This window comes from Hippocampus guttulatus, chromosome 5 (genome assembly GCF_054856545.1).
Source record: "Hippocampus guttulatus isolate MCC_2025c chromosome 5, RoL_Hgut_1.0, whole genome shotgun sequence".
NCBI lineage: Eukaryota > Metazoa > Chordata > Actinopteri > Syngnathiformes > Syngnathidae > Hippocampus > Hippocampus guttulatus.
In genome coordinates this window covers 8478286-8505028 of record NC_141265.1, presented here as the reverse complement: position 1 = coordinate 8505028, position 26743 = coordinate 8478286, and the positions used below count along the sequence as shown (strand labels likewise).

At 41.8% G+C, this 26743-nt stretch overlaps 1 protein-coding gene across 4 annotated transcripts; it reads right to left on the bottom strand.

Moving 5' to 3' along the window:
* Positions 1-497: 497 nt before the first annotated feature.
* Positions 498-25669, bottom strand: fgfr1a (fibroblast growth factor receptor 1a). Of its 4 annotated transcripts, none has more exons than XM_086110804.1 (18): positions 25107-25669; positions 19859-20039; positions 14450-14692; positions 14273-14362; positions 13656-13828; positions 10839-10962; positions 9385-9575; positions 9025-9175; positions 4904-5094; positions 4412-4557; positions 4063-4184; positions 3663-3773; positions 3173-3363; positions 2960-3082; positions 2809-2879; positions 2592-2729; positions 1860-1965; positions 498-1772 (listed from the first exon to the last, which is right to left on the bottom strand). In XM_086110804.1, exons 2-18 carry the CDS (start codon positions 20010-20012, stop codon positions 1596-1598), a joined length of 2502 nt encoding a protein of 833 aa, XP_085966930.1. In that variant the 5' UTR covers positions 20013-20039; positions 25107-25669; the 3' UTR covers positions 498-1595. The 4 variants fall into 4 exon arrangements, with proteins under 4 accessions (XP_085966930.1, XP_085966933.1, XP_085966932.1 ...); XM_086110807.1 differs by lacking the exon at positions 9025-9175 and adding an exon at positions 8081-8225; XM_086110806.1 differs by having other exon boundaries at positions 25112-25669.
* Positions 25670-26743: the final 1074 nt, after the last annotated feature.

The following is a 26743-nucleotide window of genomic DNA, read 5'->3' as shown; positions in this document are numbered from 1 at the left end:
CCCATGTACTGTGACATGAGTGGTCGATTTTAAAGTCGAATTGTGTTCAAGATCTCAGTATTCACACCTTCATGCCAGCCTCATCTGCTAAAACATATCACACAGCAAAAACCATCTGCACCGACCCCAACTCTTAAGAGCTGGCTTTTATAAAAAAGGTCAACTGCTGCCCGCACTGAGATTACAAGCCAGGTGATGCATCAGTTAATGGCAGTAAGCCAGAACCTGATACAGTACAAGTATCAAGGTTGGTGTATTTGATGGATGGAGGTGTCGCACTAGCATTTGCCAAGTCATTCACACGTCCATAAATCACATGTTTAGTGCAGGCCGTGTCAACCTACGATCATCGACACGTCTTCTGATGTCAGTAGCATGTTTTCATACCCAATCAGCAACCTGAGGGAAAATGGCTGGGACAGTAAATTGGCAACAATTCTCTTTTTTGTTAAAAAAAAATTAATAAATCAATAAAATTCCAGAAATAGTTGAGATCGTTCTGTAAAAGCTTTTGTCATTTATTTTTAGAAAGCATTTTATTTCATGTCATCCATTTAGGAGGATGGAAGTGTTCCACAACCCATCATTTGAAGTTATTTGGCAGCAGATGGGAGTCATGTGAAAGCTTTATCACACGGCATGCATGCACAGAGGAAGTGCATAACATTGACTGAAGCTAATTAGGGTACCTTTTAAAAGCGGGAACTTTATGTTGGAACTCTTATTGGACAAGATGTATCAAAGTCAGTTTTCTTTACCCGCACACAAACTCAGTCACACTGATATATTCATCATGGTGCAGAACAGAACACACTCAAATATCGAGTTACACTGATATGCATGGTCTACTACGAAAAAGCACGTTTAAAAAAATAGAAAATACCCTATATATTTTCTATAAATGGTTATGTTATTAAATGAGGGCAATCAAAGCTTCGGGGGGAAGTCACGTGATATCTCCCCTACAGACTATACTTGATCAAACAAACAATCATTGTACAAAAAAAAAAAAAAAAAAAACACAAGGACACATAAATATATATATATATTTTAAAAAATATATATATACATATATAGGGGGAAAATCACACACACACACACATATATATATATATATATATATATATATATATATATATGATTTTTTTTCCCCTAGCAGTATTTACAAGGAGATATAGTGAATGAATGTCGCAGTGTACCATGGTCCCGCATGTTCAATGGTAGTATTTGGTCAGAAAGGCAAAAATGCGGTCTCAGTGAACCAAATGAATAAAAAAGGCCTAACATGATCTGAGTCAGTTCTTGAGTGTCCTGTCCTGCGTGGCAGTGAGGAAGCCACTTCCAACACCGTGACAAACTTCCACTCCTGATAATAGAAAGTGCCCCGTAAACATCGTTCCACCAAGAATTGGGAAATGGCTGCGCTCTGCAGTCCTTGAGATCCAACAGGTTCTCTGATGTGTCAATCAGCTCGTGCCTCAAGAGCAGCAACGGTTCTTAGCTTCATCTCTGGGAATGTAGAGGAAGAATCCACAACCCCATGAGGCAGGGAGCGGAGGAAATGTCAATGTTACTCTGCGTTAGTGATGAGGTAATCAGCGTTTCTTGATGGCCGCGCCGTTGGAATGGGGAGGGAGCTTCGGGAGGCAGGGCTCCTCGGCACCGGCATCGTGGGAGAAGACGGAGTCCTCGCCAGAAGAGCAAGTGGAGCTGCGGGTATCGGGGTAGTTGGCGGTGTATTGATCCAAGGGCACCGACAGCTCTAAATACTCCTGTATGCGGGAAAGGCGCACAATAAAAACACTGTTGTTTCCACGACACACGTGGCTGCTGCTTCCACCCGTGAGCAAAGGACTGACCTGGTTGGACGTCATGGCCAGACAGCGGTCCAAATCCTCGACAAGCTGCTTGAATGTGGGCCTCTGGGAGGGCACAGCATGCCAGCAGTCCCTCATCATCATGTACCTGCATGAAGTCAAAGTTGAGAGACTGACTTCAGATCTCAAGATCTTGGACTGTTAACCTCATGTAAACACATCCACTAATAAGGTCTGCTGAAAGGAAACTCTTTTCAGAGACTTTGAATCCATGTTTGAATCATGACTTTTATGAAATACCATTTTGGGTCCATGTTTATATCTGATGTACATCGTTTGAATAAAAATAATAATAAAATGAAACTGTGACAAGTTTTGTATTGAAAAATAATAATACTCATGTTTTCCAAACAATAATAAGGGTTTTTAATACAATGTATTGCAATTAATGAACACCGCAACCTCACTAAAGCAGAATAAAATTTGAAGAAAAGAAAAAAAAAGCAGTGAACATTTTTTGTTTGCTATGTGGCAAAACACTTCCTCTTTGATGGTGGATGACCTAAAATGAGTGGATGGACAGTGCCATTTTGACTTTGGCAAATCTGCGACTTGAACCTAGAATGCAATGATCAATGAATGTGGTTCTTCTTGAAAAGGTTTCGACAAACCGATACTCGGGCAAGCCGAGAAGGAAGCAAATCATCTCTAGTTTTTTGGATTTGTTGCTAATATTCCAGGGGGAAATGCCAGATGAGATCATAATTTCCTTACAGCTCATGAGTGCATGTGGAGGGTTTGTCCATGCGGTGACCTTCCTTCAGCAGCTTAAACAGTTCTTCCACAGGGACGCCAGGGTATGGAGAGCCTCCCAGGGTAAAGATTTCCCAAAGCAGAACGCCAAATGACCAGCTGCAGACAAGCGCAACAGGAACTCAAGAGTTTTCACCGTATTGCGTCGGGACTGAATAACGAAAACCATGATACTCACACATCACTCTGGTGGGTGTATATTCGATCAAATAGCGCTTCAGGAGCCATCCACTTGACTGGTAAACGACCCTGTGGGAAGAAAAAAAGTATGGGCCTTATAGATATTCATGCTCATCAAAGTGTTTCTCCAAAATGATGAAACTACTTACATTGGTGGTCTTTTTGTAGTAATCAATGTGATGGATGTCTCTTGCCAGGCCAAAATCAGCAATTTTCATCACACTGTCTTCAGTTACCAAAACATTACGAGCGGCAAGGTCTCTGTGGATGCACTGTAGTGATGGGGGTTGTCCATTATTGTACAACAAATGGTTTGAGGAAAAGTGTTTCGTGTTCGTTTCGTTTGCTTATGCTTGTATTACCTTTTTGGAAGCCAGGTACTCCATGCCTCGGGCCACTTGATAGGCACAGGACACCAGGTCTTTGATGGACATGTTCTCGACAGGAACTTGGTCTGGGTTGTAACAGTACTCCATGCCCGCAGGGCGCCGTGCATGCAAAAACTCCCTCAAATTGCCCTTGGATGCATACTCCACGATCACATACAAAGGACCTACAGAGAAACAGGCATCATGGTGGTTTGGAAATATTTGTTGTTTTTAGATACAGCACCAAGACATCATTTGAGTTACACATCCGCCCGATTAATTGCAAATTAGAGCCATTAGGATGCACACATCTACAATGTGTACATTCTCCTCACTGACATTCAGGAAGATAGAACATAGAGGTAAAGAAGGGTGATTTAAAACTGCCATCCACGGATACAGTACATGTCAACTATTACTCGAAATACTTTTCAATAGCAGAAGAGCAAAGCAACGGCCGCATGTGAGAGGTGGGGGCTCTTACCATCCTGTGTGCAGGCTCCCAGCAGATTTATGATGTTCTTGTGTTTCCCGATGATCTTCATCATTTCCATCTCTGAAATCAGGTCTGACAGGTCTTTCTCTGTGGCATCAGCTGGACGGCATCACAAACAAATGACATTAAGGGCATTAGTCCGTATTTTGCTTTGAATAGAATTGAATACTCCATGTAACCAAGCACTGTAGCTCTTCGACATTATCTTACAATTCATGCTCCTATTCTTCGAGACATCGAATGCTACTTTTGTTCAATCTCCATCACAGCCATTTCAAGGTTTTGGTTACGGTTAGTTTATGGTTTACAGGCAGGTCTCCAGCTGAATATTCCCGCCATCGGCGCTTACAAATAATACTAAATGGTAAGGGGGGTGGGGGTTACTTACACTTCAACATTTTCACTGCAACCTTTGTCACACGATTTGGCTTTTCTTTGTCAAGACCCAGTGCCTCTCCCATCACCACCTGACCGAAGCAGCCTTCGCCCAGGGGCTTCCCAAGAACAAGTCTGCATGCAAGACAGTTAAAAAAAAAAAAAAGGCGAGATGTATGCTTTCCTTTCATACATTAGATAGATTCGGTAGATAAGAGCCTTGTACTAAAGTGGAACCTGAAAACTTTCTATGCGTTACACACTGCTTTCTTAAGTCACATTTCCATGTGGAAACAGTGGAAATTTTGGAGTTTTAATGGCCTGCCACGTGTAAGAATGAAAATGACATCTTCTGTACATACCGATCTCGAGGAAGCTCCCAGCGGGGATCTTGTGGCAGTTCATACTCAGACACCCCTGACAACATTGGAGAGCCGCTGGAGGACAGGCGAGAAGGTCGAACCAACATCACACCAGAGTGGATGGAGGAACTTGAGTCTACCGACACCTGAGATAAAGAAGCCTGACATTACTCCCCTCAAAGTGAAACAGACACAGATGACGTCCTAAACAAATTTAGCCAAGAACAGGTGGATGTGGGGTCGCGCGAGGGAACAGGGGGAGGGGGGTGGGGGTCGTGCGGAGCTTGTTGAATAACCTTGTACCATGAGGTTCAAGAACACGATACCTACCTGATACAAAACTTGGACTCCTGACAATCTCCATGGAAGCATGCTTTTAGTACAATTGAAGCTTAAACATACACTCATAGAGGTGGGAGCAAAAGTGGGAGAGAGAGAGAAAGAGGTGGAAAAGGTAAAAATGTTCCGAACCCCCTATCTACTTTCTGTTACCTGTCTGCGCAGAGGGATGCTTTTAGCCAGCTTGTGCACAGCCAGCTGACTGTTGAAGTCGCTCTTCTTGGAGGAGTTGCGAATCTTGACAATAATTACGATGGCAACCATGACTGCGATGAAGAAGAAGCCCACACAGTAGATGACCACCTCCAGATAAGTGTGGTTGGCAGGAGGATAGTGTGGGACGGCTGCACATGGAGGGGAACGCAGGGGTAAAAGGAGCAGAGGAGTACGTATGAAGTGTACATACGCTCATGAGCACTTGCAGCCATCAGTACAAAACCACCACAGCATCCATGTACACAAACATACACTCAAGCTTTTGTGCCTAAAACCAGACCCTTTGACACCACGCCATTATCACACGAATAACGTGACATTATCATCAGTGGTCACAGCAGGCTCAACTACAGATACGTGAAGTAAACCACAAATAGCCAATTTTCGGTATTAAGCAAATTGGATGGTATAGAAGGACATTTTAATTTCAGCACATTTATCATTCAAAAAGCTTTTAAAGAGGGAGAGGTCGTAACCATGCCAAGGGTATGGTTGTCACACACAACGCTCATGCTTCGCACGCACACTTCACATGTGCGCAGAGACACTTACAGGTGCGCACACACACGAACACGCTCACATATAGTTTCATTACTTGTGTGTAATTTTCACCAATAGTGTTGTGTTTTGGTGCCAGGGATAAACAAATGTTACTCTTTGAGAAAGAGCCAATATAAGCATGAATTAAATTAAGTTCAATGAAATGAATATGATCTTGTTTTTATCCTCCCATTTGATAAAAGGGACCTTAAGTATTGTAAACACCAGAGGCACACACTGGCTTGGGATGGGACTGCGCATCAATATATTGGACAGTTCAAATTGTGATTCTTACATGTCGAGGTCATTTCCATTTATATGTATATAGACACATACACATACACTGAGCACAAATATAAAAGCAGCACTTTTGTTTTCCCTTTTTTTTTTAAACTGGACTCAAAGATTGACAACTTTTTCTGCCGACACAAAATGTCATTTCCATTCAATAGCATTCAGAAATCTGTCTAAATCTGTGTAAGCGGGCATATGTCCTTTGTTAAAATAATCCATTCCACCGCACAGGTGTGATTTAGACTGGCCACAATAAAATGCCACTCTGAAATGTGCAATTTTATCACGCAGCATAATGCCATAAATGTCCCAAGTTTAGTGAGAGCAAGTCATTGGTATGCTGACTAAAGCGAGGTTCACTGGGGCTGTTGCCGGTGAATTGATTGTTCATTTCTCAATCATAAGACATACATCTCAAAAGGTGATTCAGACAATTTGGCAGTACACCCAATGAGCCTCACCACCGCAAACCACGTTCAACCACACCAGTCCAGGACCTCCACATCCAACACGTTCCCCTCCAAGATCGTCTGAGACCAGCCACCCGGACAGCTGCTGCAACGATCGGCTTGCATAACCAAAGGATTTCCACACAAATTTCAGAAATCATCTCAGGGAAGCTCATCTGCGGCCTCATCGGGGTTTCAACCTGGCTGCAGTTTGTCATAAGAGATAAGATATCCCTTTATTTGTCCCGCAATGGGGAAATTACAGTCAGAATACAGTCATCATAACCAACTTGAGAGAGCGAATGCTCACATTCGATGGCATGTGGCACGTTGGAGAGGTGGTCTCCACGGATGACTCCCGGTTTTTACTGTTCAGGATGTGGGTGAGCGGTTTACTGATGTCAATATTGTGGATTGAGTGGCCCATGGTGGTGGTGGTGGTGCTATGGTATGGACTGGCGTATGCTGTGGGTGCCGAACACAGGTACGTTTTACTCATGGCACGACCATCACCTCATGCTGGAGCGTGAAAATGCATGGCCCCATGTTGCAAGGAACTGGATACAATTCCTGGAAGCTGAAACCATCCCACTTCTGACATGGCCAAAATACTCACTGGACATGTCACCCGTGTTCCAGCTCCTGCCAATATCCAGTGACTTTGCTCGGCAACTGAAGAGGAGTGGACCAAAATTCAATAACCTGATCAACTCAATGCGAAGAAAATGTGTTGCACTGCGTGAGGCAAATGGTGGCCACACCAGATACTGACTGGTTTTCTGACCCCCCCAGACCTCCACAATAAAGCAAAGCTGCACATTTCAGAGTGGCCTTTTATTGTGGCCAGCCTGAGGCACTCATGTGCAATAAACATGCTTTTTTTTATCAGCACCTTAATATGCCACACCTGTGAGATGGGATGGATTATTTTAACAAAGGAGAAACGCTCACTAAGACAAACCTTTAGACATATTTGTGAACAATATGTGACGGAAATGGCATTTTGTGTATGTATAAAATTTTTGATCCTTATATATACACATGCATACATACATACACACACAAATGTATGTATGTGTGTATGTAGGCAATAGGAATTAGAATTCTGTCCAACAAAGCACTATAGAATGGGGTCCTTCCATCCTTCTGATATGCTTTGCATCCCAAACCAAGTGCGCTGTTACACCCATCACCGACACCAGTATCGCACAAGTGAGCTGCACTTGTGTTAAGAGGCTGACTGACAAGCAGCTTGATAATTGAACAAATGCTCATTCGGATACGGAGGAATGAGACACAAAGTACAGAGAGCCAATTATCAGAGTTGGCCGGAGGACTCACAGCAGGAAATGACACGATGGATATGTCATTTAAAGCTTGTCAAAGAAAATCAGCTTAACATCAAATGTAATGCAAATATCTATTACAGAGAAGAAAGGTTTGGACAGTTTAAAATGAAATCTGAACAGAGATGCCAAACTACCGGTTTAAAAATAAATCTGGCTTTGGCCAAAAAGATTCAAGTTTGTTTTTTTCTGCCTTTTTTAAAAATACTTTTTGCTTTTTAATTTAGCCCACATTTTTTCCAGGCAAGCTTTGAGGTCGCTTATGAGTTGTTTGGCATTGTTAGACTTCATGTAAGCACAGCAAGGCCAACAGTGAGGAAGGAGCTGTGCTGAGGGAGGGGAATTCAAGAACTACGACATGCTTTCTCACATTCTGACAGAATTTCATTTTGTTTCAAATTCTGACAAATGTGAAGGTAGATAGACACACTGTTGTAAAGGAAAATGACGGGAATTTCAGGAGGGAGAGTCAGAACCACTGATACCTTCAAAAACGGTCAACCATGCAGAGTGATGAGAGAACCCGATAGAATTTCCCGCCAAGCAGGTATACTCCCCAGCGTCATCAAAAGACACATTTCTCAGTTGCAGGACTTCCATTTCCTTGTCCGTGGTGTTAAGGCCAGCGGTCTAGAAAATAAAGGAAGTAGACCCAACAAGAGGCCCAATAGAACGAAGGGAACCATGAGTCAAGAATTCCGAAAGAGAAAAATGACAGAGGAGAGCTTTCCTCCCCCGACATCAAACACCATTTGCCCAAAAAGGTATGACTTCAAGCCACAGCCAAGGACCTGTAAGGGAGAGCCCACCCTACACAAGAATCTGTTAGTGGAATAGCTAGTTAGGTTTAATCTGGCTGACTAAACACAACGTTGGGCCGTCCCATCACCATGTTGGAACAACTCAGTTTCATCTCCCCATGCACAAGATGGGCAACATGGAAAACTCCACAGCAGAACAGATCACACTCACATTAGGGCACACTTCACATTCCTGTTTGTGAACAGCGAGCAGTAGACAAACAACTGGATGTCTGTGCAGGAGGAGCCGAGCGGGAAAATGCAAAGGGAGTCCAGAAACAGAGTGTGTGGTGAGGGTGAGCATGTTGTTGGGAAAGGGAGCGAAAATTCAAGAAGGAAGGAAGAAGGAAGATGGCAGGTAGAATGGGAGGGCAGAGGAAAGAGTGAGCATTGAGAATCGGTCCAACGTAAGCCGGAGACTAAACACCTTTAACTGTTCTGCTGGGAATTTTCCATAGCGTCATTTACAGTCAGGAACGCTGAGGCAGGAGAGGGGGAGGGAGAAAATGGAGGGAGGGTGGGAGGAGAGAAACGGCTGAGGGTGTCTCCTGTTGTACGGCCCTAGTTTTTCCAGGTGGTCTTGGGAGTGTCTCCAACTGTGTAGTCCTGTACATCCGCGTGATGTTTACCTGTGGGCTCAAATCTGGTGACAGTCAGCCAGGCCGACTGATTGGCCTCCCCTATATAATTGGACACTTTACATATATATTCTCCACTGTCCTCCTCAGTCACATTGTAGAGGGTCAGCAACTGAGCGTCCGAACTATTAACCCCAGAATGCTGGAAATAAAAGAACGTCATGTGCAGCTCAAACATAGAAGTCGCATGTCTTGGAGATATTTCATCAAAATCACTTTTTGGCAATCTGCTTGATTGATTGAATTCAATTAGCTTCACCCTTAGACACATTTACCATAGTTAGTAGGGAGTGCATCAAAATTATATCAACAGTGCAGGTTCAGGGAAAACAAATCCGAGTGAGCTCCTACCTTGAGGATACGAACATACGGTAAGCCGTCTGCACCAACGCGACTCCCGTTGACCTCGATGTGCTTTAACCACTGGATGTGAGGCTGAGGGTCGCTAAAAACCTTGCACTCAAATTCCACATCGCTGCCCACCACTGCAGTGCGATTAGCAGGCAGGCCAGCCTGCAGGATGGGCCTGTGTGGGGAGCGTTCTGCAACACAATCAAAACACAGATATACATAAACATTGTACATTGGTGGAGTTATGGACCTAGCTGAGGTCCAGTCAGGCTTACGAGACACAAGCGCGGGGTATGGATTGCACAGCACCACAGTGAGAGCATGTCAGGGCAGGAGTGAGGAGCGTCATCAGTCTTCCATTCCCTGAAACTCAAGCTTTAGATACCTATATATGAAACAGATTGAATATACATATATTCAATCTGTTTCATACTTTCATACTGTTTACTGGGGTCAACACTAAAAATGAGGGCCCAGCCGATATGGGGCCTTTTCAAAATAATAATCAGCGTCTGAGGTTTTGCCAACTAAACGCCCATATCATCTTACTCTCATGAAACGGGAAACGTTATTCAGTCGGTATGGCCAAGAAGTAAAGAACATGCACGCCTGACACACTATTCTGTGCGAATAACATCCTTCACCATTAACAAACAATGTCGAAGTATTCATGTTGATGAGATTCATCTTCACTGCATTACTAGTGTCACTACCAAATCTTTTTTTTTTAACTTACTCAGTTAGGGTGTTAAGATGACTGTCTACATGGCTGACAGAACGTTATTTTGTGTGAATTACATCCTTCTCCATCCTCCCATACACTATGCCCACTAACACCAAATAAGTATAATGTAAGTATATTTAAATGTTGATCAGGTTTAGATTCATTTGTGTGCATTGTTACTGTTGAGATTGGCTCCCATTTCAGGCGAACTCTCTCGCTTTCTGTCCATCTTGTATTTCAAATGCAACACGGTCAAAGATGACATGTGAGAAAGGCATCTGGGTTTTATTTTGAAAACTTCATGGCAAAGAAAATAATGGAGTAGAAGAAATGTCATTTCATGTTAAGGGGCATCATATATATACATTTAGGTTTTGCTAATAACTTTACTCAATGGGCCCTATTTTCTTGCCAAGCTAGCGCAAAGCGTGGTCAAACCGTGCGCTTGCGTGTGAGACTCAGGGTAATAACTGAAAGGATCAATCTGAGAGATGTACCTGTACATGTACAGCACTTTGTGTGCAGCAATGGCTGTTTGAAAGTGCTCTATAATTACAGTTGAGTTAAGATGACTGATACCTAATCAATAATCAACAGCTAATCAGATAATTGATCGACTTAATTGTGAAGTGTTGCATTTATGCTTACTTAAGTTCCAGTTGGAAAAATCGATACCGTTGGGGGGAAAAAAAAGCCCCGTTATAAATCATTTTTTAGATTCACCACCTACCGACAACATCCAGCTGGTAGGTATGACTGATGCGCCCAGACTGGTTTTCCACCACACAGGTATAGTTTCCCTTGTCGGAGGGCACTACCGATTCCATGATGATGGTCCAAACATGGTCGCGAACCTGAGCATTGGAGAAAAAGGTTTCTAAGGCAGTTGGACATAACTCGACAAATAAGCGATGTAAAAAAAAAAAAAAAAGCTTTCAAAGTTTCCCCATTCTATCAAGAGTCAAGGGAAGTCAAGGGGAGAGTGAAAATCTTCAGGGAATCTTTACAGTTAATGTAATGAGGAAATTGTATGTACTATAACTTTAGATTTTACAAGATTGCCCATGGCAACTAATCTAGTTTGAAGCCAGTTGAAAGATTTAAAAAAATGGATTTGCAACATTACATGACTTATTTTGAGTCTCGCTGTGTCACAGGGAAAACCTACGTACGTATTCATATAATCCATTGTGCATTTTCCAAGTAAGCCAATTAAGACAAAACAAGAACGTTTTGCACTTGCTTTCTCAATATGAATGCATTGCTAATGTGGTAAATGACGAGGAATGTGATGGTAACAAGGTCCAGCACTACCCTTACTTCCTGTTGGCAACATATCTTTGAAGCAGCCGATCTTTTTTCTACCCGCAGGAAACTTTGGTACATGTTTCATATTGAATGTATATGCAGCAGCCTGTCTTATTAACACCAACAGATGACTGATTCGTTTCATGTTTTAAGTTTTCCTCCATAAATCTGCCAAGACCGGGACTGTGTGATTAGCTAACAGACCTCCAAGGCAATGGCAACATCAAACATGCACGTACAGAGACTGAGCCGTGCGCTTTCCCTCATTTAGCCAACACAAGAAGGAATCCAGCTGCCTGCTGCCAGATGTGTTGTGCTTGACTTCATACATGTGGTCCACATTATTTCCTTCTTCCTGCACGTCTCTAAGCAGACGATATACAGTATATGAACAATAGAAGTCTGGCCGTAAAAGCAAGCGTGAGTGAGATGAGAGACATCCTGAGCCGCCGATGTAGAACTTTGCACCACGACTGAAAAAGAAGAAGAAAAAAAAAAACAGCAGCCAGATGGTAAAAGTGTGCTGCCTGGCTGTTGTGGGCTGGTCAAAGGGGGAGGGAACAGGCAGCTAAGAGGAAACACTTCAATGTGTCCCACCTGGGAAGGAAGAAGACTTGGGGATCCGTGAATTTAGCAGAGCATATTACGAGACAACAAAAATGTCCAACTTAGAAATTTACGCTTCATGTGTGCAAAAGAAAATGACTGATGGCACTTTCTGACTTTGGACAGATTCTTAAATGTTCACGTAATTCACCCTTTGTGATCAAAATATACAAGTATGTTTATGTGGAGGAAGTATGACAAAAGAAATCCCGCACACATCTGCCAGCCCTTTCTGCTTGGTAATGCTGCTTCAATCGGCAATTGGAGACATTGGTCTTGTCTTGAATTTTGCAATCTCATACCTGTCAACTTTTCGGAGCGCCAACCTGTATAAACTACCAAAAAAATCCTTATAAAGAGGAAAAATCCTTATAACATACCAAAGCATTTTATATGTCAAAATAACGGTAGAAAAAAACCCACGAAATTTTCAATGATATTTATTGTAGATCTCCATAATACAATGTCTGGTTAATGTCTAATCATCATTCTACTTAGTGGCATTACTGTGTTCAGAGTTGTATTCCTGCATTACTTTTTTCACCAACTCCAAATCATTTGGAGTTGGTGAAAAAAAAACCCCGGAAATTTTCAGAATCCGTATGATTTGTGCGATACGGCCATATACGCAAGATTCACCACAAAATCCGTATTAACTATGGCTAAACCGTATGAGTTGACAGGGATGCAATCTCCCGTTTGATCAACAGTCAGTCAACTATGAATTCAGCTTGTTTGGATAGAGGGCGTGCTCTGTGTTTGCTCTGTGTAGTGTAGGATCCGTGTCACCGTGTTGTGCAGCTGCTTTGCACTACAACATGGCTGGGCAATTAATTCCGCAAAGAGGCCACATGAGAAACCGGAACACTTGCAGGGGGCCAAGCCAACATGCAAACCTCCTCTCTGTACTTTATTTTTTTTTGTGTATTGAGAAAAAAACATATTGTCTTGTTTCAATAAAATGCTGCGTGTATAGACATGGCTTATACTGACAGAATTCGGAAATACAAGTTTTAAAATTACATTGTTCTGCATTCAAAATTCGAACAAATGTTGTGCACCAACCCGTATTAGCAGTTCGTAGTCAGGGCTCCCAAATTGATAGATAAGTGGGAAGGATAATAATATTGACAGTGATGCATAGTGTCATACAATGATGACTTACAATACAGCCAGTATGTGGAGTACATGAAACTGTACATTTGCATACAGTATTATCTGGCCAAAACCTCTTTGCCCTCCTCCCTCCACTGTGCAGGAAATAAGGATGTTGGTAACCTTAGCACCACTGTTGTCACTTTTGCTACTCACTAAATAGAGCAAAGCTGTCGCTAAATTGGCACCATGCAGACGCAAGTTGTAACTCTTGCTCGCGACCTCACAAGTGCACACCCCAAATCAAAGCACAGCATCGTTTACGATTTATTTTGACTTTATGGTCCAGGTCTGGACTCCAACAATCAAAATACACGGTCTCGCGGCAGAGTTACTGATGTCCTGGGAAGATGAGATTACATTTGCACACCTGCTGAAAGAGTTTGAACTTCCAGAACAAGAATCAACACGTTGAAGAAAGTTCAAATTGGAAATACTGTATGAGAAAATCAACTGACTGAAGATCACTAAAACTGACCTTAAAACCTCCAATTCGATGGTCTCTTTTGAACTCTTTTCCATTCTTGTACCATTTCAGTCTGGGTGTTGGGTTGCCACTGGCCTGACACCGGAATTTGACAGTCTTGCTGGCAGGGACAGCATGGAGCTTTTTCTCCATTTTCTCTGGATGAGCCCACTGTGGAGCCATTGCTAGGAAATTCAGAAACTCAGTTAATCAAGAAACAAGATACAATAAAAACAAAAGTCATAATAATCATTGATTGTCTATAAGTTGTTGGGAAATATGTATCGGTAGTCAATTTTTTAAGTGGTGTTCTTAAATTGTGGTGAGTTCCTCGGTCCAGATAAAGCTTTTGTATACGAAAGTCTCAAAGAGTCAGCACGACAGTGATTCACAAGCTGTCACACAACACACCACATGCAGGCACACTCTCACGTGCACACATACTTTGATCCCTGAACCCATAACTCATTCAGTACCAGCCAATTCTGGACCAAGTCTGAAAAGACGTTGAAAAACGTCTTTGGGAGTGAATGAGTGAATAAAGTTAATAATGGTGGGAATGTATATGCATAAACATGACTAGCTAATTTAGCAGCACTAGTAAGATAAAAGGGATTAAGCCAACTCACGAAGTAGTTTTTGACTGCCTAATAATTTTGCTTCCTCCGAGGAAGATTCTTCATCCTCATCATCGTCCTCAGACGAGGCCAGGGTGTCAACTGTTAAAATAGAAGTATCTTTTTAGGCATTTTATTTATTGGCTTGTGATTATGTGACTCTTACTGGTTCCTGTTTCATTGACATACCTGTGACGTTGAAAAAGACACTGTGGTTGCCAAAGGTCATGCATGCGTACAGGCCAGAGTCTGTCAGCTCCACTGTCTCAATCTCCAGCTGGCCATTGCGAATGCGCGTGTGTTCTCCATCCACAACGACGACATGGTCTTTGGTCCAGTTGACAGCATGCAAGGAGTCCTTGGCGAAGCAACTTAGGTCCAGCCGATCCCCAATATAGAGGGTGAAAAGCTCTGCTTGTGTTTCCAAGGCGACTAAATGGAATAATAGGAAATTGTTATCGATTTAGCAGTTCAGATAATATTGTCACTTCAAAACGTACACAATAAGCATGAAAGAAATAACCGGCGGCAGCTAAGGAAACTGCTCGAAATCCACAGAACATAAATCACAGGGAGACTAAATATAAACTATTGGTGACTTTCTGGAACAGTCAGACGGCACACAAAAACGAGGCTGTCTGTTTGAAAAATGTACTTTAATCATACAGCAATGACCAAGAGACACTCGAAAAGACCTTCCTTGATTTCATTCTGGCACAAGGCCCACAGTGCCTCTTCCCCAAATGAAATTGCCTCCTAAACATGGCCCAAACGGCAAATAGGCAAGGAGCCACTAGGCAAAGAAAGGTGAAATTCAATTACAGGAATGAAGAGCGAGGAAACGTCAAAGAGCAGGACACCTGAACCCTCCTGTTCTAAATGACGACATGGCCCAAGAGGGAGGGAGTAACCGAATTATGTTGACACACAGTCACAATGGTGTTGTCTGTGCGGTTCAAAACGTAGGAGGCATCATTGGCCAACTTTTTAAATATTGTCCCTCAAGGATCCCGCTAACATGTTTTAAATGCTGTATGTAGTTCTCTTAGCTATGACCAAATGTGTCGCGAGTAACATGTTAGAAACGAACCAAATACTAGCAGCTCTCTCAAAAAGTATAACAACAAAATAAAACCTCCCACCTTCCCAACAAAGCCCTCCTCATGACAATCGTAGCCAGGAAGGCCAAGAGAGTTAGCATGTGCACATGACCGCGCAAGTGAGGGCCTGCAGTGGCAGGTTCTATTACCAGTTGCTATGGTGACCTCACTTGGGCCTAGTAAAGGTATTTCCTGGATCGCATATGTCTGACAGGCCCTTAATCCCAGCAGGAAAAGGGGCCAGGGGGTAGGATCAACTTTCTCCTCAGAAACACAACCAAAGGGTCCAAGGAAGAAATGACATTTATAGTGATCCAACCTGAATGCAATCCTAAACGCAAGAAAACCCCTTTGCTCTGTGTGAGGGCCATTCAGTGTGTTTCTGTTCCTGCCCTCTAAAACGGAGATGCCACTGATAAAACTGTGTCAACATCCCATCTGTTAATCTGGCTGCAGACATCATAAAACGCCCAGAAAATTTGTAAAAAATAATTTGCTCAACCAGAACACTTGTGCTTGAGAAACAACTGCAACCAGTGTGTGACACAAAGTGTGAGAAAAGGTAGTGAACTAAAAAAAGGCTGTATAAATTTCATGATGGATGCTCAACACGATTTGCTTTCAACTCTTCACCCAAAACCAAGTAAGAACCTTAGTGAATATTATTTCAGAATATGAGCGGGGTTGATCTCTGTGAAACCTCCTGCCGCTATGATTGGATTACACTGGATTAAAGATTTTTGCCGCCCATCTGGACTGTTCCTCCAACTATTTGGTGAGACAATGATTGACATCGTTTAAAATCAGCCTAATAACAGAAATCCTTCAAGGAATTTGGGTGAAGAGGTAAGCATGCTGACACGCTTACAATGAGGGGTACAAAAAAAGTTCACTGGTGTGAAAGGAAGAGTTGGCGCCAGTCGTTGGAACACACTTTGGCGACGCAATAGGAAGCAATATGCTGCATGAATGACTTCTGGGATTTCCTGCTCCCACTGAAGTGATGGCTAAATGCAGCAAAATCCGCTGGCTGGTCAGGGCTCTATAGTGGTACTCTGTCAAGCGACCACAAGAGGCTATAAAGGTGGGCAATGTGTAGACGGGACACAACAACTAGGACAAGCAGGAAGCACATGAATAGCACAACGGCCATTAGCAAGTCCCCCCAAATTCACCAAAAACGGTTTCTCCTGAAAGCACTCCAGTCGAGGACCCTTTCACTGCTAAATGAGCTGATGCCAATTAGCATGGATTAACAGTTGGGAGTGACTAGGTTTTTTTCTGTGCAAGGCAAATTTTAACTTCAAGCTTTGCCAGTATCATTCACAGGAGCTGAACAACATTTAGCTTCACACCACAACATCAAATGGGCAGCTGGAAAAAAAAACATAGATCACTTCAACAAAACACCTATGGAACATTTGTTTTATTGCTCCAATTATCAATACTACCCTCACTAAATCATTGTCCTTGCAATCAAGAATTCAAACCCATCAACAATTCACTACAAGTCACCAAGGAAGCCAAAATAGGGATTGAACTGGTTCAACACTTTGTGTGAAGGATTTTTCTCGTACAACCAGAGTAATGGCCAGCTCTTGTTTTGACTATGCTATGACTTCGCTCTTCCTCACGATAGTGTTGAGTTGTGGACCAACCAAATGTTCAAATATAGCATCAAAAAAAATGATGGCAACATTTTCATTGGTCAAGGAAATATCCAGTCTTGATAGTACAGCGGACCCCAGTTAATGAACCAAACCTGTTCTGTGTCTCTGTTCTTGAAACGAACAGCCAGTTTTCTCATTCAAATAAATGGAAATAGAATTAAACGGTCCCCCAGAACCTAGTCAGTCACCTTTGTGCCAGCAGATGCATTGAAAGGATTGGAGGGCCAAGAGACCCCTGTGCAACCAGACGACCCACCCCCACCACAGCCCTACTAGCGGGGAGGGCCGTGTGGTTGCTGTTGGAACCACGACACTTTGCAGCACTTCATAACAGCACAACATATTTCACTTTTAATGTTCTTGGGAGCCATTTTGAGAGGCATTTTCGAGCAAAGAAACAAAAAAAAAAGACAGTTAACTGTCTGTGAAATATAGAATGCATGAAATGAGAGACGTTCTGGCTGTGTGAGTGATAAGCATAAATGAGCGTTGCGTGTGGATAATCGGACTGTTGTGAATCGAGACATAGTTCATGAACCTCAGTAAAATTCGCCTGCAAATGTTATTTTCTCCAGGTATACTCTCGTCGTGAGCCAGACGTTGGCTGCGGTTGCTCTATTGAGTGAGGATGTGGGAGTTTGGGATCTTCTCCTCCTGAGATGTATGAACAATCATCAGGTTGAAAATAAAAACTTAAATTTAAGATTGTACTTTCTGAAACCTCTGGGAATTTTAAACAACCCAAGCACATTTCTTTATCAGCTGTAATCATGTATCGCTTCTATCAGTTGCCTCTGGGGAAGGGGGGCTGGGGCGGGGGGGGGGTGGATTGGTGTATTTGATTTGAGCAGGCAAAAGCCTTTTCTTATGTGAGCGACACACAACATGAAGCCCCAAGACGAATAAAAGAAACATGCATACGGTACTAAACAAGAATTTCCATACAACTATTTTGTTTCCCCACTCAAGACAAAAGGAACGAAACCAAATGCTTCTGCTGTGATTGTTTGTCGACAGCTGAAGTCATCCGTCACCCAGTAGGGAAGTGGGGAAAAGTGAAGCATTCCCATGCTAAAGGCGGTGGGGGTGAAGGAGGAAAAGCACAGAGGCGCATAGATAATACCTGGGGCCATTTGGTGAATAAGAACTGAGGAGCGTCTCTCACTTCCCCATGTAAATAGTCATTTATACTCTAGCTCACCTGGAAGATAATCTTTCACCACAAACAGTAATTCTAACGATGGCCCGGAGTAGCAGAGCATTGTTCTCCCATTTTTTTTTCTTTGAAAGAAAGCATTAATGAAGAGGTTTTCCATGAATGAATGAATGCATTCACGAAAAAAAAAATGTTTCATTACTACGAAAAACAGGATCTGAAATGGTGCTAGCCCGTGACCTTTGTGAGGATAAACGGATTAGAAAATGGGTGTCCGGACGTCCCACTGTTGTCTTAAATGCAACCGTTGCAAGTTTATTTTAGAGCTGAGACGATCAAATCCCTCTGGCGATTCCCACTTCCGCCGATGAGTTGTCACCACCCAGAGCCATCTACCCACAAGTTTAGCCAGCTATTAAGGTGATGTCGTCGATCCAAAAGGAACATTTATAGAGGCTTTGTTTCACCATCAAATGGAAGTGACTCAGATAAAACCGAATGTGTTCAACAAAGGTCTAACATTACACTTTGCAGTTCAAAGATTAAATGTTGTCCTTTTGTTGGATGCTACATTCCAAATATTTCACTTCATCCTTTAGATGACGGTAGTACTAGGGGTGTGCATGCATCCCTCCAATAAAAGACGATACTTGCCATGCAATACGATCCGATGGCGGTTCGATATTAAAGTGGAACGATTCGAATCAGTTCGATTCAATGGGATTACGATACAATTTGATATGGTATGGCTACGTTAGAGAGGCAATGGTGCAATTGAGTTTCTTGCTCATTTCACATAAATATGAATTAATTTGTCAGTCCCGAAAATATGGCATTTTCTTCAAATATAGATCTCTCGAATAAAAGACGATTTGATACCGATCGATTTATTTTGAAGTGGAACGCTTCAGTTCGATTCGATGCACTCGCGTCTTTTAAATCAAAACCCAAACATCTGATTCAAATCTGCTTTTGTTATAACCCTAAGTAGTACACAATGAATCTCCTACAAATCAGCGTTTCAACAAAATGTAAAAGTCATTTTAGCTGCTAAGCAGATTCCTCTCAAAATGTAAGGATTTCCTCATTGGCCCATAAGACATGTACCCAAGAAATTTAGTTGAAATCAGTGCAAGTTATGCTTTTTTTAAAATCACGGGACACGGAGAAGCCTTAAAACCATAAACACTATGATCACACCTTTTTAATAGTCTGTGACTGAACTAGTTTATGCCTTGTCATCAAAACACTGCAAACAAACAAGCATGCCTGGCCTTTGCCACAGATGAATATTTTTAGTGTTTGCAGTGTTTTCATAGAAAGGAAATATCTTTGAGAGCCTTGTTTCATCATACAAAAGGCCATCGTCATGAAATTTGAAAATGACGAAACAACTTTGTTTTATTCATTGTCATTAAAAAAAATTATAAATGGAAAAATAATTATGGAAATAGGCCCAAAAAATGGAGGACACTTGAGACAAAAATCCAAGCTCTACTGAATGCGGTAGAGTGTCGCATTCATTCCACTTCAAACAACAACGCTTTGCTTATCAGTAGACAATTTATCGCCACTTCAAGTTAAAGGAGACTTATAGGAACTCACTTCAATCGCCTCTAAAAATTCAACATCCAAAGTGGGTGAAAGGAGGCAGTTTATCCCACAAACTTACCTTCATCAGGAATGGCAGGGCGGCAATGTGTCCTTAAAACCTGGGCAAAGAAAGCCAGAAACAGAAGTACACTTGGCCTCATCAGCATCCTGTTGAGGGAGCTACGATTGTTGCCTTTTCTGCGACTGGAACTCCATTCAGAACTTTGGGGCATCAGCAGCAGGTCATTTGCAGATATGAACTGTGGAAAATAGGAGCACAAATGTTGGAGACTGTCTGATGTCTTAAAACTACAACTCAGCAGGTAGCTAAAGCGTGGACACAGTACAAGTATAGACATTTTTTTTGAATGGTCTTATTATTCATAAACACTGATGATGAGAAATGCAGACAACCAGTTTTAGCACAGGCCAGACACATTTTGCATAGTCTGATGGAAAAAAGACCTTTTGTTTTCAAAACCTTTGAGCAACCGTTGAATATAAACTCCCGAAGATTGTCATCGTAATTTCTCAAGCTTTTTTTTTTCATCCCTCAACTATACCCTGCAAAATGGAGCACTGTGACTGACCCACACACACGCACGCACATCTGCTTGCATCATCACCGTCTAGCTTCTGGCCTCAGAGATTTAACACTTGACCCTACCCCCCCTTGAGGAATCTGTTAAAGACCAACAAAACTACAACGTGTCATGTGACACCGTTGTAGAGAGACATCATTTCCACACTTCAAGATCTATTATCTAACATTTGGTTTTGGTCCAAGCCCAAGAGCCTCGACAACCATTTCCTCCCATAAGCCGAATGGACGGACTTGGCAAAGCATACACACATACACAATTTGGGTGGCTGTCCGACGACAGCAGAGGGCTGGAAATAATGGGTTTTTTTTCTAATTAATTATTCTGCGAGTACATAAGTAAGGTAGGAGTAAAACAACAAACGTCATAGTGTGAGTCAAAGCCCTCATTGGTTTTATTTGTTTACCCAGAGCAATGTTCTGATGCAGCTGTTGGCTCTTTTAAGTTTTAATCAGCAGTGAGCTGTTGATCTCTCAAAAAGGCACTCTGTCACCCCCTAAACCAATTCATTTTCATTTTCTGAGAACACTTTACTATTCTAGAAGCTGAGTTGGGCCACAGGGTACTAAGGGTGATGAAGAGGCTTGGTCATCGCGGCTTCGTAAGAAGTGACTCACTCTTTGGGTAGATTCCAAGAAAGTCTTTCAGCGGCAAGACCGCACGGTCCCTGTACCCTTGGCAGCACGGCGACCACTCAGCAAGAAGGAGGAAGTCGCTTGTCCAAAGTATGACACAAAGCTCTGTCATCCACAGTTCCCATGAGAGCGGGAGTCAAACTAAAGTGTGTTTTACTACGCACACACACAGCACAGGCTCTTCAACTTGGTTTACTAACACTGATCTGAATCTGACCTGATTTTTTTTTCCAATTCATCATATCCCAAATAGGCAGATCCTTGCCAAAAAGCAATCCCCATTCAGCGAGAGTTTTTGGTTCATATATTTGATTTTTTTCTCTCTCTCTCCCTCTCTTTCTTTCTCTCTCTCTGAGAGAGGCAGATGTATAAATGTATAGATGTATAGATAGATAGATAGATAGATAGATAGATAGATAGATAGATAGATAGATAGATAGATAGATAGATAGATAGATAGATAGATAGTTTTATGCAAAAAAAGAGGGTGTGGTGAAAAAAATAATTTCATTGGATTATTTTCTTTAAAAAAATCAAATGAAATGTTTCATTTGAACAGATTACAAATTGCTAAAGAACAGTAGTTTTATTTGACAAGGTTAAAAGTTACAGGCCTAAACCGTAACATGGCCTGCATCATAACTGCTGTTTACTACCATACATGTGTAAAGTCTTTAATTCTGTAGTCCCTCCTCAGTCATCTTTATTCGATCAGTTGTGCGACAGAGCATTTTACTACAAAAACAAAATTATGGTCCCTCACAGACTCACAATGCAGCCGTGTGGTTCATCACCAGCATTCCATGAGATGACACTTAAATGTAAATACAATCAGTGTCAAACTGCTTGACGCATTGCCATTTGGTTCACATGCACATGCGAAATGCCTTTCACAGTGAGCCTTGTGCATAGGGTGTTTCCTTTTCCACATGGGAAGTTGGAAATAAATACTACATTAAAAGTTTGTCAACGGAAAGGTGGACGAGTGGTCGGACCGAAAACTTTTTAGATTGAATCGTGATTTTTCGAACAGATGTTGCAATTTCGATTCAAATCAACCTTCTGTGCAATATTTACTCTGTGCAGAAGCAATTAAAACATGAAAGAAAATTACATCACACCAGCAAAACCTTAAAAGTAGAGGTGTGCCGATGAGAGCTTTAGGCTGCCAATTCCGATGCGATCATCCATGAATGAGATTAGCGGATACAGAGTCCGATAGCAATCACATGGATTCGCTGGATATTTTACATAATTTAGAGCTGATAACTCAAGATTATTTTAATAATTGATTAATCTCTGAATTATTTTTGATTAATTGAGGAATCCAATTTAAAACTATTTATATTCCATCCAAAAATGCATACTTTTATTACACAAAAATAGGACATCAATACAGATTGACAGTACAGAAAATGCACAAATTTAAGATATCAGGATTGAGTTACTAGCATGGTGCAGTGTTCAGGAAATTGGGAGGAGTCACTACAGTACACACGGGCTGATCTCCAATTGGCTACAGGCTGCAAAGTACGAGAGGGGTGGGTGATTAGTATTTGTGATTGGTAATGAAAGGCTTTGATCCATATATGCCAATCAAGTACTTTTCCATGGAAATCGGGCCAATCACAATCGATGGCCAACCAATTGTTGCTGTTACTCTAATCATGCATTGACAATAAAGAGGTTGTAGGAAGGAGGTATTCCTTTTTCCAAGTTTTTTTTTAATGGTTCAATAAGCAAGATTTACTGCTTGCCATCATACATGTACACATATTCAATTATGTGTAATACTGTAAGATTGTTGGGGGACAAAAATGTCTGAAATTCTGTACCCATTCTTTGAAGATAAATGTGTGATTATTCAGGGTAGGATTATGAAGCAAAATAGTGATTTTGACTTCTCTCGATCTTTAAAACAAGATACTGTCATTGAAGAAAAACGATTGATGTGCAGAACTGTGCGGTGTATTTCCAAGTTCCGGATGTTGTGAAAGTACCCTGAATGCACCATGTTGCTTGCATAGAGAGCGGGTGACGTTATGTGATTCTGCTGTCTCTGAGTGTGCTTTCAGCTGACAGCCTTTTTGGAGTTTACTGTAAAACTTACTACACAATAAAAAGAATTACACATATTGTACATTTAAATACAAAACAAACTCTTATCTTATCTCTAGATATTTAATTGTACTACTTTGCTGTTCATAGCTGGTTGCTTTCCGCCCGACTTCTGTGCAACGTATACTCTACACCTAAGCACTACTTCTTGTCTTTTGGAATTCTGCAATTCACAAAACAGTAGTTTCGCGATTTGCATTAGCCATGGAGGCGAGGATTAGTTACTGAGAGGAAAGGATCCACACTGTACGGACCAAGTTTGCTTAGTGCCTGCGTTCGGAAGCAGCCAGGAAAGCAGGGACTCAGGGTGGATGGATGACTGTGTGCCGTGGATGCAATGCTTTTTAACCAACTCGGAGCTGACTGGTAAGCGTGACCGACTTTGAATCATCTGAGATCACGTTTTCCGATCCAATCTGAAAATTATCAATTGTCCAGCCCGAACGGGTGGGGAGTACAACTTCATCACAGTTCTGAGGTTAGGGGTTAAAATCGGAACTCTGGCCTTCTTGTGAGGAGTTTGCGTATTCTCATGCTTACTTGGGTTTTCTTCAGGTACTCCAGGTTCCTCCCACAGTCCAAAAGCATGCATTTAAGGTTAAGTGAATACTCTAGTCTAATTTCTTGTGAGGTGTGAATGTGGAAATGGTACTTTGTGTACATGTGCCTACGCCGGGGCTGCCCCGGGTTCCAAGCCATTATGGTGATGCACCCGTTCCCTTATCTGCTCCTCGCCTCCTCCTTCGACTTCTTAAAATGAGCAAAGCCAGTGCTTTCTTTTACAACAATGAAAGTAACAGCTAGTCAAGGTGCAGTCCACTTCGAATCTAAACCAGTCTCCATGTTTATGCAAAGCTTTCACACTGAGCCAGTGGAGTGTGAATAGTATCTGGCTGTTTTTTTATTGTAGTTTTGGGGGATTTTATTAAAAAATGGTTACATTCTATTAAAATTTGACTGACAATAGCAATGTTAAAATATTGCATTAAAAATTGTGTACATGGACGGTTAAAAAAGTTGTGATGATTATGACAGTTTGACCCTGACACAAATTAACTGACTTTGCATCGTTACAAAATATGGGAACATCTGTTGCAAAAGCCTACGGGGAAATGTGTTGTGAAATTAGAAGTCAACAATCATGATCATGTCACATCACGGAACTGATTGTGTTACGTTGGACGTGGTTCCACTGAACACAACTTAACAATATTTCTAATATGGACAGAATCCATTATAATCACTTGAACGAAGATGACCCAATGATAGCAAAGTAAATACCAAGAAAACAAGGACCCCCCCCCCCCAAAAAAAACCCCCGCAAGAAACATTACTTTCAATCCCACAAAATGCAGCAGTTTCAATACTTTTCCAAAATTGTATGTAAACTCTATGTGTAAGTATTACCAGGTGGAAAATTATTCCGAAACAGCCATCTTTGCGTTTATGCAGAACTTTATATAACATCACCCAGCCCCATATTTCATGAGAATGAAAGCAATAACGGGAATTGGCAAGCATAAATTGACAGCATGTCCTTATGAGTGAACAGAGTGTTTGAGCTTTTCTAATGTTCAGGGATCGTTTGGCATGGTGGACAAACAACTAACGAACATTGAAATGACACAGTGTATATGTATGTTGGTGTAAAAACAAAGCAGCAACTGAATTCGTTGTTTGTTTTGTTTTTTAGGTACATACTGTATATGTTGCGTTTTCGAATAACACTGCCTTACAGCTATTTGCACATCTGTTCGTATTGGTTTGGGATGATGGATGGACACTCTGACTTTCTCTCTTTCCTGGAGATAAAAAAGACGTATCCAAATGTAAAGAAATTCATTTGTGCATTCCATGTCAAGAGGACTTTATCAGTTGGATCTCAAATTGCAGCGGGAAAACAATGCGAGCCCCGCAGCACGTCAATATACAATAAAAACGAGTTTGGGGAATAAGAAAAGGAGAAGCTCACCTTACTGGCAGTTAGCCGGCGTTGGTCTGATAAGAACACTCTGGAGCTGAGATTGGAGGGAGAAAAAGTTCCCCCAAAAAAGGAGAATATCCAGTCGTAATGAGTGGGCGCTGCGACACTCGCTTTGGTCGCAACTGTGGAAGTTTAGCTAACAAACTCGCGCATATTTTCCCCAAACTTGGCCAGGGTAGAGAGCGTGCGTGCCAGGTTACAGAGCAGAGGGAAAGCGGGAACAAAATTTCCGTATGATGAAACGGATTTGAGTTGATCGGATGTAAAGCGGGAGAATGTCCGTTTTTTTCTCCGGGTGGATTCTTTTAAAACGCCCCTAACACAAACATGTTTGGCAAACTTCAGTGGTTCGGACGTCCATTGATTACAGCGTCTTCGCTTGCGATGAATCGCAGTCCTCTCACATCCGAAGAAAAAAAGTTCCTCGAGTCAGTTATTGTTTGGATTATTTCCTTGCGAGAAACGGGAACCCCTGCAGATTAAAAGAAATGTGTAAGAAGAATTTTCAAGATCGTGAATCCGTGCAACTCCAAACCTCCCCCTTAATTTCTGACTAGTCGATGGGCATCTTCAGCGGCAATTGACACAACCAAACAGTGATAACTTCCGGTCAGTGTTTTGAAAATAAAAGCTAAAAGTGAAAGGGGGGGGGGGACTATCTTGCGCAACGTTTGCTACACCACATTACATTTAATTGATGCACTCGTAACTAATATTTAGACAGTTATGAATAAAGCAATCCCCAGTTTCTCAATTAACCCTGCAATATAGTACGGCACTGTCGAGATAAAATCAATAATGTGTCAAGGATAAAGTATGTTCTCTAGAGAAATACATAAACGTTTTATGAGTTTTCAAGAAGACAAATGGTGAGTAGTGAAAACGCAGCGTCTTGTCTCCTACGTTTCCTGAAAAGTGCCATATAAGATAAGATATCCTTTATTTGTCCCGCAATGGGGAAATTACAAGCTTTATACAGACGCTGTATTTATTTATTTATTTGCTATTTGTATTGTCTTTATTTTGAAGTTCACGTTGCCGACTCTTCGGGATATTATGTAGTTTGACGCCGCTCTGTTGAGGTGGAAGAAACCTGGCTCCCCCTGCCATGCATTTCACCTCTGCGGCTCCCCACACTTTGCATTGTGGGGATTGACCCCAACGCTCAGGCTTGTTTTGCATTGCATTTCTGCTTGTAACGTTTTTATAGACTGTAGCCTAGTACATCTAAACTGCCTCAAAAAGACAACTGAAATAGGCATAACTCTCAGTATAAGTAAATATATAAGTAACATAAGGTTACTGTCATGACATGATAATAATAATTCATTCTGCAGAATCCCTGTAGTCTCAGTGAATAATTTAATGCTAGAAGGTTCAAAGCATGAGTTTTATTGGCTGCTCCTTTGGTGATGATACCGTAAGATGTGACAAGGTATGGAGGTTGCATAGGTGTTTCTAGCCCATTTCATAAATTGAATCTCAGCGCCCCTAAGATCTGAAAGCTTCTCTTATTTCTTTCTTTCTTTTTTACTGTATGTGCCATTCAAACACTAGAATATTGTAACAACAAAATATAAATACAGCACCCCTTTGTCTCAAAAGTGGTTTGCGCTAAGCAATCC